Below are 17,844 nucleotides of genomic sequence, written 5' to 3'. Positions count from 1 at the left end.
CCCACCGCCCATCTGCTGTATTCCTGTATAAAATGTAAATAATAATAATAATAATAAATACCAGTGGGGATTCGAACCAGCAACCTCTGGCTTGCTAGTCAAGTTATTTCCCCGCTGCGCCATTAGGTGGCTAGCATATTAAGGCATTAGCCCACAAAAGATGGAACTTCCTTGCCTCCTACAGTAGCTGTTGGTAGCCTAAACTAATGGGGGGGAGAGAGCTAGTCTTGTGGTAGCACGCATGAGCTTGCTAAGCAGGGTCTGCCCTGGTGTGCATTTGGATGGATGACTGCATCCCTTTAGGGGATGGGGCTGAAGCTGAATGCCGGAGAGAAGGTCCCCGGTTCATTCCCTGGCACCATCTCCAGGTAGGGCTGGGAGAGACTCCTGCCTGAAGCCCTGGAGAGCCACTGCCACTGCCAGCCAGTGTAGACGATACTGAACTAGATGAACCAATGGCCCGACTCAGGATAAGGTGCTTCCGATGTGCCTAGAAGAGCCATTTTTTGTAAGCGTTGCCTTGTCCAGTCGCCTTGAGGCAATGCGAACTTGCCACAGCAGACTAGGGATGTGGGGACGAACAAGCCCGGCTTACCGCAATGCACTGCCTCATAATGCATGACTGCTTCATGCGGCCGGGCCCGCCAAACTTCTTCATGTCCTTGCAGAAGTGACACTCGCCACACTCGGTGCGCAGGCAGGCCTCGCACTTGCGACATCGTGTCCTCCTCCGGCGGGCTCCGGCAGTTGTCCGGTTGGCTGCGAGCTTCACAGCAGAGGCGGGTCCCAATTTCCCTTTAGGTCTGCCAACTGACCGGTTCTGAAAAGACACAGGGGATAAAATGCTAAGGTTAGTTCTGAACTGGCCTCAAGGAACTGGCAAAAGGCAAGTTGCTGTAATACTGGATTTCTCTGAATCCAAGACTAAGTTTTTCCATGTTGGCTGATGTTAGAATATGTGTGTGTGTGTGTCTTAAATTTTATTTATTTACTTATTTAACATATTTCTATACTGCCCAAAACTTGCATTGGTGGGCGGCTGACAATTAAAAAAAATTAAACATTAAATCAATTAAACAATTAAAATAATTTAAACATTAAAATCATGTATAATCCAACATTAAAAATATTAAAACTACAAATCTAATTTTGTAGATTTGGATGAATAAATGGGTCTTCAGTGCCTTTTTAAAAAGTTGCCAGAGATGCAGAGGCTGATGGACCTCATGGCCAGTATATTAGTGAGAAAAAAGTACAGAAATGGTAATACAGTAATGATATTTCTGGGTATACAGAATGATAATGATACAGGGAGCGTATTCCAAAGTCCAGGGGCTGAAACGGAGAAGGCTTGTTACTGAATAGGCGCCAGGTGAGTTGGCCGCAAATGCAGATGAACCTCTCCAGATGATCTTAACAAGCAGTGGGGCTCATGGCGAAGAAGAGGTTCTCTTAAATACCCAGGGCCTAAGCTGTTTAGGGCTTTATAGTTAATAACCAGGACCTTGTATTTTGCCCAGAAATGTATCGGCAGCCAGTGTAGTTCTTTCAACACAGGAGAAATATGGTCTCTCCTAGATGACACAGAGACAAACCTGACTGCCGCATTCTGGACCAACTACAGACTCTGGACTATGTACAAAGGCAGGCCCACATAGAGCCCATTGCAGTAATCCAACCTAGAGGTTACCAGCATATGTACCACCATTTTGAGGTTGTTCATCTCAAGAAACGGACACAGCTGGCATATCAACCAAAGCTGATAAAAAGCACCTCTGGCCACAGTCTCAACATGGGACACCAAGGAGAGGTTCGGATTCAGAAGCACCCCAAGACTACAAACCTCTTCTTTCCGGGGGAGTGTGACCCCATCCAGAACTGGCAGATCAAAATTGTCTCTCGAGTTCTGATCCCGCACAATAAGTACATTTGTCTTATCTGGATAAAGCCTCAGTTTGTTATCCCTCATCCAGCCCATTACTGCCTCCAGGAAGGCATTTATGGAGGTTATGCCGTCTCTTAATGATGCTGATGTGGAGAAATAGATGTGTGTCATCAGCATATTGATAACAACCCGCACCAAATCTCCTGATGATCTCTCCCAGCAGTTTCATGTAGATGTTAAACAACATCAGAGACAATATGGAGCCCTGAGGGACACCATACTAAAGTCTAGATTTTGAAGAACAGTCTCCAAGAGACGCCATCTGGAATCTGCCCGTGAGGTAGGAGTGGAACCACTGCAAAGCAGTGCCTCCCACCCCCAACACCATCAGACATTCCAGAAGGATACTATGGTCGATAGTATCGAAGGCTGCCGAGAGATCCAAAAGGACCAACAGAGTCACACTCCCTCTGTGAATTCCCAACTGGAGATCATCCATCAGGCCGACCAAGGCAGTCTCCACCCCACAGCCCGTCCGAAAACCAGTTTGAAATGGGTCTAGATAATCAGTTTCCTCCAAGACCACCTGGAACTGGGAGGACACCACCTTCTCAATCACCTTGCCCAGCCATGGAAGGTTGGACAGAGGCCTATAGTTGCTTAACTAAGGGATCCAAGGCAGGCTTCTTCAGAAGCCGTTTAATGGTTGCATTTATAATCTCTACCAGGCCCTCTAAAACAGCCTCCCTGCCAGATAGTATAAGCCATGTTGGGCAAGGATCAAGAGGGCAGGTGGTAGGCCGCACCATTCCGAGTAACTTGTCCACATCCTCAGGAGTCACAAACTGAAACTGATCCAGGGTCATCACATAAGAGGAGCCGCTGGACAACTCCGCATCAAACTCTGTAAAAATTGTGGCGTCTGAATCTAAGTTGGCCCGAATATGAGAGATTTTGTCCACAAAAAACTCTTAAAATGTCACCGCGAGTAACTGTTGGTTCCAAGTACTGATTCAAGGGAGAAGGGGCACACACTAGCTCCTTCACAACCCTGAACGACTCATGATTTAAACCTCACGAACCTACGAAGCTGCCTTATATTGAGTCAGGCACTTGTTCAATAATGTCTACAGGAACTGGGAGCAACTCTCCAAGTTTTCTGAGTCTTCCCCGCCCCTAACTGGAGATGCTGTCAGTGTTGAACCTGAGACCTTCTGCACGCAAAGCAGATGCTCTGCCACTGAATTACAGCCCTACACTCAAGATATGGCCCTATTCCACTAGGAGCAAACTAGTTGGCTTTAGGCAACCAGTTCCTCTCTACCTCAGTCACACCATCTGCCAAATGGGTTTTACACAGTACCCACCTTACATGGTTGCTCTAAGAACGTAATATTTAGAACACTTCCAAGCACTGTATAAACGTAAAATATCAATTGCGAATTCACTCAATCTCGCAGGGCCTCCAGGCTTTCCACACTAATCTGTCTGCTGACAAACCCATAGCAAGCATGAATTGTCCCCTTAGCTAAGCAGGGTCCACTCTGGTTGCATTTGAATGAGAGACCACATGTGAGCACTGTAAGAGATTCCCCTCAGGGGATGGGGCCACTCTGGGAAGAGCAGAAGGTCCCAAGTTCCCTCCCTGGCAGCATCTCCAAGATATTGTTGAGACAGACTCCTGCCTGCAATCTCGGAGAAGCCACTGCCAGTCTGTGCAGACCAGTTTTCTCAGTGTTTTTGGAGTCATGGACCAGTACATTCTTTGTGCGCAGTTTCCTGGACCAGCAGTTAGTAAAGGGGTCACACCCCCGCATCAGACTGTCTAGTTAAAAACCAAGTGCACAATGTAAAACAAATGGTGAAAGCAAAAGTTGTTACAAGTTTCAGTTGAGGTTTTATTAGTGAAGAGGGTGTTCCTTTTTCTGTGAAGACCATCAGGCAGGCATTTTAGAATTGCTGGCCATCAACACAGAAGAAAAAGAACTACTAAGGACTTTACCCTCAGGAAACAAAATCAGGATCAACTTCTCTAGTGGGGATGGGGGTGAGAATAAATATATAATTTTTTAGAAGTGTTTATTAAAATAGTTATATCCTGGGTTTCCTTTTTAAAATTCAAAAGCACCTGAGGCTGCTTTTAAAAATCCTTCAAAACATTTAGGGATGTATAGTGCAGCCTAACAGAATCCTGGAGTGTGCCTTTTTTTTTACATATTATGTGGTAGCTAACTTGAGTTTGCCACTGGAAAGGTAAAGTGTGCCGTTGAGTCGGTGTCGACTCCTGGCACCCACAGAGTCCTGTATTCTTTGGTAGAATACAGGAGCGTTTTACCATTGCCATCTCCCGCTGTGCAGTATGAAATGATGCCTTTCAGCACCTTCCTATATCGCTGCTGCCCAATATAGGTGTTCCCCATAGTGGGAACACCTATACCTGGGAAACATACCAGTGGGGATTCAAACCAGCAACCTCATGCTTGCTAGGCTAGAAACACACCTTAAAAAATCAGTCAACCTTTATGTGTGTGCACATTTGCAAACCCAGGCCTGCCCACCACCTGCGACTCAAACTTTACATTTCCAAGAGTGCATCAAAGAGGTTTCAAGCCCACACCTGAAGCAATGTGTCCATCAGCCAGCATCCTGAGCAGGCAAAGCTGGTCACTTTAGTCCAACCATTTACTGCAGGGCTACTCAATGGCGGCTCTCCTGAAGATGTTGGCCTACAACTCCCATCATGCCTGACTACTGGCCACTGTGGCTGGTTATGCTGGGAGCTGTAGTCCAAGAACAGCTGGAGGGCTGCAGCTGAGTAACCAAAAAGTCACTGCAGAGCACAGGGAATCAGCTGCAGCACCCAAGAACTGAAATGCGGCCTTTATTTTTTTTAAAGAGTATATGCGCACATCAAGAAACCCACACGCGCCACTGTCAGATGTCTTAAGTCCATCTGTAGGGAGCAAAACAAGACACCGCCAACACATGCTCTAAATCAGGGCTGCTCAACTCTGGCCCTCCTGCAGATGTTGGCCTACAACTCCCACAATCCCTGGCTACTGGCCACCGTGGCTGGGGATTATGGGAGTTGCAGTCCAAAAACAGCTGGGAGGCCTAAGCTGAGCAGGCCTGCTCTAAATCAAAGGTTCCCAACCTTGGATTCCCAGATGTTTTTGGACTACAACTCCCATCATCCCTAGCCACAATGGCTAGAGTCCTACTGTGACTATTAAAATATCTGCTGGAGATCCAGGTCTGGGGTAGGGGGGGCCTCCTCACACCCATTCACCTGACACCAATTAAAAAACTACCCTTGTTTATTCAGACAATGGGCAGCATTTTAAGTCTGATTACATTATGTCTGCTGCTGTTCTAGTTTGCTCACAGCTGGTCTTTAATTTTATTCTAGTACAAGGGAAGAGAGCTAGTCTTGTGGTAGCAAGCATGACTTGTCCCCATAGCTAAGCAGGGTCTGCCCTGGTTGCATCTGAATGGGAGACTTGATGTGTGAGCACTGCAAGATATTCCCCTTAGGGGATGAAGCCGCTCTGGGAAGAGCATCTAGGTTCCAAGTTCCCTCCCTGGCAGCATCTCCAAGATAGGGCTGAGAGAGATTCCTGCCTGCAACCTTGGAGAAGCCACTGCCAGTCTATGAAGACAATACTGAGCTAGATAGACCAATGGTCTGACTCAGTATATGGCAGCTTCCTATGTTCCCGGAGCCCCTCGTCACCTTAAGTGGCGCAGCAGGGAAATGCTTGACTAAGAAGTAGAAGGTTGCTGGTTCGAATCCCTGCTGGTGTTATATCAGACAGCAGCGATATCAGAAGATGCTGATAAGCATCATATCTCATACTGCACGGGAGGAGGCAATGTTCAACCTCTCCTGTATTCTACCAAAGACAACCACAGGGCTCTATGGGCGCCAGGAGTCAAAATCGACTTGACGGCACACTTTAAGTGTGGAATGGATTACAGCCCTACTTCCATCTCCACTTTTACAGGATCAGGCTGTAAATCCTGCACTGGGAGGGAACAGCACTCACTGGAAGCAGTGGGGCTTGCTTCCTAGAAAATATCCATAGGGTGAGGCAACAAGATCTGCTGTGACCAAAAAGCCTTATTTAGGTGAGCACACACAGGACTGCAGTCCTCAGGACTAAGGCCTGCTGTTTTCACACAGCCCTGCTCCCAAACAGCCCCACAGAATTGTCCCCTTACCCCCAATGCACCCCCCGCCCGCCACACACACACACACACAGAGTGGGCTATAGCCCACCAAAAGCTTGGGCCACAAGAGACCTGTCCGCTTTTGAGGTGCCACCAATTCTTGTTGATCCTGAGCAGAGCAAACTCAACATGCCAAATGAGTGCATCATGTTTTTCTACTGCCTGATATGTACCTCTCTAGGCGGGCTACAAAATTTAAAAATCAGCAGAGATTAAGAGACAATCCAAACAGTAGAATAAACCCCCCCAGTTGAAAGAAAGCCCCATGGGTGGGGCACCACCACCCTGCCCCCCCCAGCCCCTTGCCTTTCCCCCAGCCCAGCCCCCTGGTTCACACCCCCAGCCCAGCCCCTCAGATCCAGCTTCTAGAAGAGGCCAGATCTGAAATCTGAGATTCCCCCAAGGTGGACCACAGGGGTGCCCATTCTTGGGCGATCTGCTGGGGGGGGGAGGGAGGGAAACTGCCGCTCCGGGGGCTCCCCCCTGCCTGTTCCTCAAACGCCTTCTTCCGGAGGTCCCAACCCCAAGGAAGGAGCCTGCCTCTGAAGCACCACCCAGCCCGCCCCCTGCCCAGCCAAGGAGGAGCCCCCCGGGGGGCTTTAACTCCCGACAAGGGGGCAGGGGGAGAGCCACCGCCAGGCGGGGGAGGGGGGCGCCCGGCTCTGGCATGGTCGCTCCCCGCACCCCCCTGGCTTGGATCGCGTCTTGCAAAGGGACACTCCGCATCCTTGCAAGCCGCCTCCGCTGCTGCTGCTGCTGCTGCTGCTCCTTCCTCCTCCTCCTCCTCCCCCCCCCCACTCGCCAACAGGGGGGTGGGCAGGCTTCGAGGACCCCACCCTCCAGCGGCAAAACTTTGCCCCCGCCCGCTGACCTGCTCCTGCTCGGAGTCATAGTCTTCCTCGTCGGGGCTCACAGACATGGCCATGGCTCACGGTGGGCCCAGGCGGGAGGCGGCTGACATGGCTGGAGCGAGCGAGAGGCGGCTGCTCCGCCGCAACTACGCGCGGGGCTGGCTCTGTCTGTACAACACAGGAGGACGAGGGCGGCGGGGGGGGGGGCGGGCACCGCCGCCGCATGCATATGCATGACGTCGGGCCAGGAAGGGGCGGGGCTTGGCCGGCCGGCCAATGGCCACGCTGCCAGCCCGGGCCTGGCGTGCCCTGCACAAAGGCGGCCTGGCTGCCTCGCCAGCCCCCATCGGCTGCAGCACAGAGAGAGCCGGGAGCTGCCTGCCTGGGGCAGGGTCCCTCCCCGGGGCTGCTGGCCTCCCACTGTGCACGGCAGCAACGGGGTGAAAGGGTGGGGTGGGATTGCAGCAGGAAGGGCCACCCTCCGGTCCAGGGCTGCTCAACTTCGGCCAATTCTTCCATTCCCATCATCAACTGGGCCACTGTGGCCGGGGATTATGGGAGGTGTAGTCCAAAAACAGCAGTGGGGGGGGTGGCTAAGTTGAGCAGGCCTGCTCTAGTCTTATTCCCCCAAGGGGAAGAGAAGGGCTTGGGAGAGGATAGTTGGCCTTGGGGTAGCAAGCGTGAGTTGTCCCCTTAGCTAAGCAGGGTCTGCCCTGGTTTATATATGAATGGGAGACTTGATGTGTAAGCACTGTCAGATATTCCCCCTCAGGGGATGGAGCCGCTCTGGGAAGAGTATCAGAAGTTCCCAGTTCCCTCCCTGGCAGCATCTCCAAGATCGGGCTGAGAGAGATTCCTGCCCTCAACCTTGGAGAAGCCACTGCCAGTCTGTGAAGACAAATCCATTAAGCATTCCCTCTACTCTGGCCCAGGACAGAGCTTGTGGTGCTCCACTGGATATAAATGCAGAATGACTCCTTCAGGCACTGAATGACTTATCGGCTCAACTCTTTCATCACTCCAGAACCATAGCTTGTGCTCGCTAGCCATGGTTTGCGCTTCCAAATGTGCAACAAGCAGGCCATGGTTCAGAGGAGCTCGTCTGCTCTCATTTTCCCATCCGCCTAGCACTCCAGTTTCGAAGTGCAGCAGCCTCCAGAGGTGAAGTGAGAGCCGTAACGATCATTTGTCCATGCAGACATCACACCAAACCAGAGTTAGCAACAACCAAGCTTTGCAGACCTACATGAAACCACAGTTTTTGATTCTGGTTTGTCAGTTCCGGTGTCACACCGAACCAGAGTTAAGCGTAACCACGGCACTGCCTGATGTCCATACTGAGCCATGGAGGCTATTCACACGATTGGAGAAAATCGGGCTAGGCTCTGCTAGCCCAATTTCCTACAACCATGAGAACCACCGGGCTCGGCTGCGAGCCTGGTGGTTCTTAAGCGGGTCACCCGCTTAAGTAGCCCGGTGCTTAAACCGGGTTTGCAAAGCAAGCGCTCTGCAAACCTGGTTTAAGCAATCGTTAGTTGCTGCGGTGTGTCTCCGCAGCAACTCATGAGGAGACCCCCGGAGGGGAGGCAAAAAGCCGCCTCCCGGCTCCAGGGGTCTCTCCAACATGCCCTGTGCGCTTGTGCAGGGCATGCTGGACCTTCCGGGGGTCAATCGGCCTCCGCTCCCCCCAGCACACGCCGGCTCCGTAATGGAGCCAGTAGTTGTGTGGGCGGCTGCTTTCGCCTCACGGTCTTCCTTCCAAACTCTGGTTGTCTTTTGCTTCTCCCACCCTTGACCTCTCATTGATTCATTTAAAAAAATTTTTTTCACATGGCACGCAGAATGGCTCACACACAAAATATAAACATACAACTTGCACGGAGAGAGAGAAAGAGAGAGACTGTACCACTAATAAAAACAGCCGGCTAACAGTTCTGTAATTTTAAAAACCCTATGCAACTACTAAAAAAAAAAATACAGCCTAGAGGAAATGTTTATGGAAAAGCCAGGTTTTTAATCTGGTGAGAGAAACACAGGAAACTGCCTTTGATTGAGTCAGACCCTTGAACCATCTGGGTCGATACTGTCTGCACTGGCTGGCAGCAGCTCTCCAGAGCAGAGGCTTTTCCCAGCCTGACCTGGATTTTCTGCCAGGGACTGAGCTGGGACCTCCTGCATGCAAACCATTTGTCCTACCCCTAAGCCAGTGGTTCCCAAACTGGGAGCCTCCAGATGTTGCTGAATGACAGCTCCCATCGTCCCCAGCCACTATAATTTGTAGCCGGGGCTGATGGGAGTTGTCGTTCAGCAACCTCTGGAGGCCCCAAGTTTGGGAACCACTGCACTAAGCTATTGTCCCACCCCTAACTGACAAATCATCAGCGAGAGGGTCTGATGAAAGACCCTCGGAGAAAGACACTTCAGGAAAGCCTTTGGTCGTTTGGGTGAAGATACGAAGCTGCCTGGATCCATCTAACCCAGAACTGTCTACTTTGAGTGGCAGCAGCCCTTGCCAGTCACCAGCTACACTTTTAAGTGGAGAAGCCACAGACCTGGCGCCTTCTGCATGCAAAGTTGATGCTCCTCCATTAAACCAGACCTTCTTTTCCTGTTCTGCTAAGGAGAAACCCTGGCCTTGTGTCAGGGCAGTCTTCACCTCCCCCACAGATGGGACAGAGAGCAGAGCGCCCTGCAGATTTGATTGCCCCCAGGAGGTAGCTAGGGGAGGAAATGCTCTGCACAGAGGCACTGCTTTTCTCTTCTCTCGTCTGCTCCATGAGCTCTGTGATGGAGTGGCTGTCTATTTATTTATTTAACGTATTTCTATACCGCCCAAAGCTTACGTCACCAACCCACCTCACATCTTCTTCAACTCCTGTAAATTCTTCGCCAGCAACTCTGACCAGCTGCCAAGCTTAGGCATGTAACCCAAATGGGCAGCGGTGGGCAGTTGCAAAGAACTCTCCAGAGGCAACAGGTTCATAGCAACCCCCGCACCCCCCCCCCCACAGGCGCCGAAAGAGCTTTTAGGGAAGATTTCCACCCTGACGTCCTACCTTTGCATTTTTCTTAGGCCAGGATACCACAGGGACTCCAGAAATGGCGAGGTTCTGGTCGTCATCGGCGTGCTCCTTCAGGATGTTCTGTTTTGAAATGGAAACAGGCAGATTAACTGGAAAGCCGTTCTTGCAGCTTCGTCAAGAGCACAATGCTTGCCCAACTGATTCAGAGGACCTCTCTTGCCAGAAGGGAAGCACAACCAGTGCTTCAGAAGCACTCAAAGGCATTTTTTGATTCTAGCGTTAACTTTGAAAACAAAAACTTTCTATATTCAGGATCATCACCTCCGTTGAGCCTCTTCACCAGTTGAGGTCTAAAAGCAAGCCTTACCAGCAAAGCAAGCCTTGCCGCAAATATGGACAGAGGCAGCTAGAAGTCGGGCTTTTACAATTGGCCCACATTTGTGGAATCTCTGACCACTGCGGATGTTAAGGAACATAGGAAGCTGCCATGTACCAAGTCAGACCATTGGTCCATCTAGCTCAGTATTGCCTTCACGGACTGGCAGCGGCTTCTCCAAGGTTGCAGGCAGGAGTCTCTCACAGCCCAATCTTGAAGAAGCCAGAGAGGGAACTTGGAGCCTAGATGCTCTTCCCAGAGCGGCTCCATCCCCTGAAGGGAATCTCTTCCAGTGCTCATACTTCTAGTCTCCCATTCATGTGCAACCAGTGCAGACCCTGCTTAGCTAAGGGGACAAGTCATGCTTGCTAAGGCCGACTATCCTCTCCCAAGCCCTTCTCTTCCCTTTGGGGGAATAAGACTAGAGCAGGCCTGCTCAACTTAGCCACCCCCCCTGCTGTTTTTGGACTACAACTCCCATAATCCCCAGCCACAGTGGCCAAGTTGATGATGGGAATTGTCAACCAGGAGGGCCGAAGTTGAGCAGCCCTGGACTAGGCTCTCCTCTCCAAGGAAGGAAGGAAACACAATATGTGATCCCAGCTACTTTATAATCAAAATATCCTCATGTTACTGATGTGTCATGGAGCCAGCAAAGGGGAAGAGGCTTTGCAAGGGCAACCACGTAGCAAAGGAAATGCTTTGGGAAAGAGGATGAAAAGTTGCGTCGTGCTGCTGCAGGACTGACATGATACCACCCCCCATCTGCAACTTTCCTGGCCAAACTGTGTGGAGAGAGGGGCACTGTGGGAGAAGGGAGAGAGCGGCAGCCAACTTCAGGAAATACAATATTGTTGGTGGTAAATGGCTGCTCTTGTAAACCACTGCGAGCCTTTTGGGAAAGCGGCGTAGAAGTATTTCAGGAGCAATAACTAGTAAATACGAGTATGAGTACGCTGGATATTATCTTTCTACCACTTTTCAACCAAAGTCCCCAAAGCGGTTTACAGAGATATAAATAAAGATGGCTCCCTGTCCGTAAAGGGCTCACAGTCTAAAAAAGAAACCTAAGATAGGCACCAGCAGCAGCCACTGGAGGGGTGCTGTGCTGGGGATGGAGAAGGCCAGTTGCTCTCCCCACTGCTCAATAAAGAGAATCAACACTTTTAAAAGGTGCCTCTTTGCTCAGTTAGCAGGGAGTTAGGGTTCGTAACAAGGCAGTTCACACACTCATGAACTGGACAGGACAAGAGTCTTGCCCTGTTTGGGGAGCTGTGGAGTTCCAGACATTTTACCGTGAGAAAAAACAAAGTAGAGAGGTGCCATCAGTGACCGTGTGCTAAGCAGCAGCTGGATCGGAGGGGTTTTTGTCCGGCCACGTTAATGAATGGGTACAACTGCTGGGTAGGACGGAGCCCTCCGACCCGGCTGCCACTTCAGGACATGAGCACAGACAGCGCCTCATCTTGCTTTTCACTCATAGTCGATCAAAAATCAGGAGCGCACACAGCTCCCGAAACAGGCACTTGTTAGTTAATGATCATGTGAACGAGCTTCATATATGTTAGCACAGGAAATGGGGTAGAGAGAGGGAAGCCCATTCAAAAGACACACACAGAAACCACGCAGTTATAATTCTGCCCTCCTACTTCCCATCTTCTTTATAATCCAAGGGACCAACACTGATGTTCTCTGGGGGGGAAACAGGACATGGGTAATTAAACAGGCGAGAGACATGATTTCATCCAGCAGAGCGAGTTTCTACAGGAACAGAAGGGGCTACTTGATGCACTCGGTCTGGACCCTCCAGCCTTCAGGACAGAGGACGGGTGGAAGGGGCTGGCGCCAAAGCTGCTAATCATGTAGGAAAATCCCTTTGACAGGACGTCGTTTGTTTTCCTGACGAGCAACAGAGAGCAAAACCTCCGTTTCCTGCACATACCAGAAGCTCCTAAATCAAATGGAAAGTGTTTGAACGATGACGGGTAGCAGTGCCTCATTAAGTTGTCTTACGGCTCATTTTAAACACTCGAGGAGGGCGGGCAAGCATGGTACAGACCCTTGAGAGTACCACACACGTGGGGTGGGGGGGATGGCTCAAGTGATTGTGCCCCGACTCGGAAGTTCCACGCACATGGACCGCTAACATATCTGAGAGAAAGCTTCCTCATCCTTGATGTATAACATGGATGTACGTTGGCTACTGCATTGTCGTCTGCACCTTCTTGCCTTCAGCACGGGCATTATAGCTGGCAAGGGCAATGTAACCTCTTCTTGTTGCTGACTCTCTCTCTCTCTCTCTCTCTCTCTCTCTCTCTCTCTATATATATATATATATATATATATATATATATCCCGCCCTCTGCAAAACCCTTCACAAAACCCACCTTTTCTTAAGAAGCCTTTAACACAGCCCTTTTAATTGCCACTCTCTACTGAAAATGAGCCTAAAATTAACATAACTGAAATAATGGCATATTCTTGTTTTCCCCTGTCACCATGTCCCTTCCATTCCTCTCCAATGTGCCAGTTGTCAGATTGGGTGCACCTCGGGGCAAGGACCTGTCTTCTATGAGATTCCTCTCAGGGGATGGAGCCGCTCTGGGAAGAGCAGAAGGTTCCATGTTCCCTCCCTGGCTTTTCCAAGATAGAGTTGAGAGAGATTCCTGCCTGCAACCGTGGAGAAGCTGCTGCCAGTCTGTGAAGACAATACTGAGCTGGATAGACCAATGGTCTTACTCAGTACATGGCAGCTTCCTATGTTCCAACCACGCACCGGGAGAATGCTACACAAATAACAGTAACAACATGCATGGCCCATGTTGACTGGCTTTGTACAGAAGACTACTAATCCGCCAACACTTGCACACTCCAAGTGCAGAGAGATTAGCTTGGCAGCAAAACACACACACACACCTCCCTTGTGCAATCCAAGATGATATTGTCCAAAACAAAGTAATTCTGCCCAGGAGAAACCCCTTTGCTTGCAATTCCCTCCACAAACACTTAGATCCTGCTTCTCTCAAAAGCCACTTCTCCTAACCCCTGCTAACTGAGCAAAGTGGCACCTTTTGAAGCGGTGACTGTTCTACCCAACTCCAGCACAGCATCTCCGAGTGGTTGTTGCTGATTGGAGAATCACCACTTTAAAAAGTGACACTTTGCTTTATATTTCCTTTTGGAATGTCAGCTCTTTTGGGAGAGGGAACCAACTTTATTTACTTGTATGTTTGCTTGTTTTTTTTGTTTACTCCCTCACTCAGTCATTCTATGTTTTGAGAGCATTTGTTGAAAAGTATAGTATATACATATTTGTTGTAGAAGTTCTGCAGCCTCAGCTTAACCACTCAGTCATGACCTCACCCTTCATTTCTCGTTTCCCCCCAAACAAAAAAGCCTCAACTGTTTTCGCTTTTTCCTGTGAGGGTGCCCCAACCCCCCGATCATTCTGGTGGCCCTTCTCCAACCCCACAATAATAATAAGCATGGTATCTACACACCTTCATATCCTCCAACAGAGCTTGAGGATCCTCAATGCCTTCTGGGATGCATTTCTTATTTTCCGGAAGGGATTCGAGTTTTTCGACCAGGGCTTTCAAACCCTTCAGTTCAAACTCTGTCAGGTGAGTCCATTTGGCCGAGACCTCTGTGGCTGGTGACCCCGTGGGCGTTTTGGGAAAGTCCGCCGGGGTCGACTTGATGCTTTCATCCGACTCATTGGATAAAGTCCTTTTGAGGAACCGGGTGGCCATGGATTTATGTTTCTTTCCCAAAATCTCCTTCCCTTCTGAATGTGTACTGTTGGGGGAGGAGGAACCGTCCACCAAGGCCTTGGGGATTTTATCCAAGTTCTCATCTTTCTCCTCCTGGGAATGAACATCACACAATTCTTCATCCATCTCTACCCAGGAATCTGACGAGAAACTGTCTAAGCTGCGTTTCCTTGTTGCATCTGGGAAACACAAGAAAAGTAATTAACACAGGAAGCTGTCTTATAACGAGTCAGACCCTTGGTCCATCTAGCTCGGTATTGTCTGCACTGACTGGCAGCGGCTCACCAAAATTTCAGGCAGGAGTCTTTCGTGGCCTGACCTAGAGATGCTGCCAGGGATTGAACCTGGGACCTTCTGCATGCAAAGCAGATGCTCTACCACTGAGCTATGTTAACACCCCAAATTAAAACCCTCTCCAAGTTAGTGCTCAGCCACTCTTGCTGTACAGGTCACTGGCAGCCCAAATACCATTGCAAGTGATGGTCCATCACTTACACAATCAGGACTGTCCATCACTTACTCAATCGGGATAAACTTTCTGTTTATCCACAGGGAGGTTGGTTGGTTGATCTATGCGGGGCAACTGAACGTACTGCTTGGCTGCCATTACTAAGTGTTGGCTGAAGGGAGTTGCCAGGCCTAGAACTGGCAACCTACAGCTCTGTGTACAGTTTTAGCCCCAGTTTGGACCTCGAAAGTTCCCGACAACTGGACCAGCTCCACCCACGACGGCTAGCCATTGGCTCATCTCAAGAGAAAGGGCTGTACACGCTTCCTGTTCAGGGGGGCGCTTTGCCTGGGCTTGACCTGACTCTTGGCTTTGTCTCCTGGCTCTGACTACTTGTTTGACCTCCCAACTCTGACCCTGAGCACATGTGACGCCTGACTCCTGGTTTATGGCTCAGTCTTGACACCTGTTGTTACCAAAGCTTGTCACTTGGTGGCAGCAGAGGCACAACTCCAGAAGATTGGCGGGCAGTAAACTGATGACCTCATCACCATGCACTCCTGCTCAAGTTGGGTCATTTGCAAGGGCAAAATGTTTCCCTTCCATAATTTCCATTCCCCCTTCTTAGTGAACCCCCAATGGAGTCACAATTCATTCTTGTTCTATATAGCTCCAGGGCTGCAAACTTCAGCCCTCCTGCAGATGCCAGCCTACAACTCCGTGGCTACAACTCAGTGGCTAGTGGCCACTGTGGCTGGGGATTATGGGAGCTGAAGTCCAAAAACAGCTGGGGGGGGGGCTAAGTTGAGCAGGCCTGCTTTATACTCTGGCTTCCTCACGATGAAACCAAGGCACCAACTAGCTAAGCTGGGCAACCTCAAAATAGGACTTCACGGTGGTTGCAACCGCCAGGCCACCATGAACACAACCCTTCTGCAAAGTTTCCTTCAACTTTTGTATCCTCCCTCCACGAAAATAAAGCAACCGGCCATTTTTTTGCCATAACCTTAACACCACCGGGGTAATTGCCAAAGGAATGTCACAAAGCAGAAAGAGAATTGGGGATGGTGCGGTTGTCCTTGCTGACTGAGAGAGATTTCATTGGTCACATCATTCTAAGCGTACATTTCATTCTGCTGAGTGGAATAACTGCAAGTAGAGCACAGCCATGTTAACTGCTGGTGGCTCAGAGCTCAGATGTAGGAGGCTTCTCTGAGAAGGAGGAGAAGCAGCAAGACCCTTGGAGGCAGTGTTCCCTCTAAGGTGTGCGCTCACACTTTTTTTTTTAATGTCCGCTCAGTTAATTTTAGATCCTGCACAGGCTGAATCAGGAAGGCTCCATTCTGAATGCAGGTGTGCAGACACTGCCTTGATACTGTTTCTTGGAACAAAACTCATTCTGCACACAGATGAAAAAAGGTTAGAGAGAACACTGCTTGGAGGGCCCTAGTACAGAGGGGGACCTTGGGGACTCAGTATCCCTGAAGGACAGCCACAGGTCAGCCTGCACAGATGATATGCTGCCTGGGGGGGGGGAGGGGGGGCTCCAATATCAGGAAACCAAATGCTGCTTGCTAGGAACCCTACCCTGGCTCCCCTATTACCCCCAGCACCTCAGGAGCTGTGCGCACTCCCGATCTTCAGTGGTGTGTGATTTAAAAGCTAGGTCAGAGGAAGAGAGGGCGATGGTGTAAGAGGCAGGTTTAGGCTCTGACAGCATTTCTTCCCACCTTGGTACTGTGCCGGGTAAAAGTCCTGGGGAGGACGACACCATCAAAGCCTGTGCCCGCCTCCCGCACAATAACTTTCCCCACCTCCAAACTAGCTTTTAACTCACACAACAACCGGAAACTGGGAGCGTGCACAGCTCCTTGAATGGCCATGTGAAGAAGCCTTATGAAGTTGGGGGGAACCAGTAAACCAACCAGAGTGAAGTATGGATTTTTGTGTCCCTTGCCCATAGAAAGCCTTGAGAAATGTAATTTAATGTAAGAGCCAGGCGCACCAGCCAAAACACCCGAGGTTCAGCCACACACCTGATCCTCTAGCAAATGATGGAATAATCCACGGCAGTCACCACGGCTCTAATGTACAACCTGTTTTTCGCAGGATGCAGAAGCGAGGAGTGCTGTCCCGTCTCCTGGCCTGGCCATTCTGAATCTGCACTGCAAAGGAATCCACTCACCAATTAACATTGATTCTTTCAGGTACTCTTTGCTGAGGTGGGAGCGTTGGGTCATGCAAAACACGTATCTCTCCAGAACATACCAGCACATCTCATAGTAGAAAGGATAACGGAACTTGGCTTGCACCTGAAAACGAGACGAGAAAGCGTCGGTCCATCTGGGAAGCAGGGAAGTTTGCAGCTTCTTGAGCCATCTTATCATCTTATCGAGAGCGCAAGGCGCCTTTCCAGGAGCGGGAGGAGGGGAGCCGAGGGAGATGGACGCCTTCAGAATATGCAATGAGCCATCCTCCTTCCCTCCCTCCCTCCCTGCCTGAATATCATTTGGTGGTTCACTAATTTTGCACTCTCCTGGGGTGGGGAGAGGAAGAGGGAAGAAAGGAATGAATTCCTGCGATGGATTCTTCCACCGCCAAACACATGCACACCTCCTCCAAAGATATCTACTTCGCCACCGTAGTTTAAACAGAGAGGCAATCACAAACACAAGTTACTCTTCTGAGAATTCACATTAAAAAGAAATGGCGGATGTTCTCCAATGACCTAGAAGTGGCATCCCATTCCCAACCCACTCCGTGTACCCAAAAGCCCAACTGAGCGAGGACAGGATGATGCGTCAGAATGCACTTCACACAACACAACACTGACGGATGGAATGCGTTGCCACAGGCTGTGGTGATGACCACCAGCTTCGCTGGCTCTGAAACCAGATCAGACAAATCCGTAGGGGAGAGGCTGATCAACCGGAGCTAGCCATGGTAGCTAAATGGAACCCACAGAGTCAGAGGCAATCTATCTCAGATTATCAGGTGCTAGGAACAAACAAGCAAGCAAGAAGGGAGGGGGGGATGTTGCTGCCGTGCCCTGCTTGTTGGCTCCCTTGAGGCATCTGAGTGGCCACTGTGGGAACACAGGACTGTAGGAAACTGCCGTATACAGCGTCAGACCATTGGCCTATTTAGGTCAGTTTTATCTACACTGACTGGCAGCGGCTCTCCAAGGTTTCAGGCAGGAGTTTCTCCTAGCCCCTCCTGGAGATGCTGCCAGGGAGTGAACCTGGGACCTTCTGTACA

General features: G+C 50.2%; 1 protein-coding gene across 7 annotated transcripts in view; it reads right to left on the bottom strand.

The window, feature by feature from the left end:
- KDM2B (lysine demethylase 2B) overlaps window positions 1–17,844 on the bottom strand; it is a 69,385-nt gene that overhangs the window by 11,321 nt on the left and 40,220 nt on the right. For all 7 annotated transcript variants that reach the window (XM_053280168.1, XM_053280169.1, XM_053280170.1 and 4 more), the window contains 4 exons: window positions 16,772–16,898; window positions 13,866–14,317; window positions 10,023–10,109; window positions 596–820 (listed from right to left, as the gene is read on the bottom strand). In XM_053280168.1, the coding sequence (XP_053136143.1) occupies window positions 596–820; window positions 10,023–10,109; window positions 13,866–14,317; window positions 16,772–16,898 (891 nt within the window). The remainder of the gene's footprint in view (window positions 1–595; window positions 821–10,022; window positions 10,110–13,865; window positions 14,318–16,771; window positions 16,899–17,844) is intronic.

The sequence above is a fragment of the Hemicordylus capensis genome, chromosome 15, assembly GCF_027244095.1.
Source record: "Hemicordylus capensis ecotype Gifberg chromosome 15, rHemCap1.1.pri, whole genome shotgun sequence".
In the NCBI taxonomy this organism is placed as follows: Eukaryota; Metazoa; Chordata; class Lepidosauria; order Squamata; family Cordylidae; genus Hemicordylus; species Hemicordylus capensis.
The sequence above is the reverse complement of the archived record's forward strand: the minus strand, read 5'-3'. Positions and strand labels throughout refer to the sequence as shown.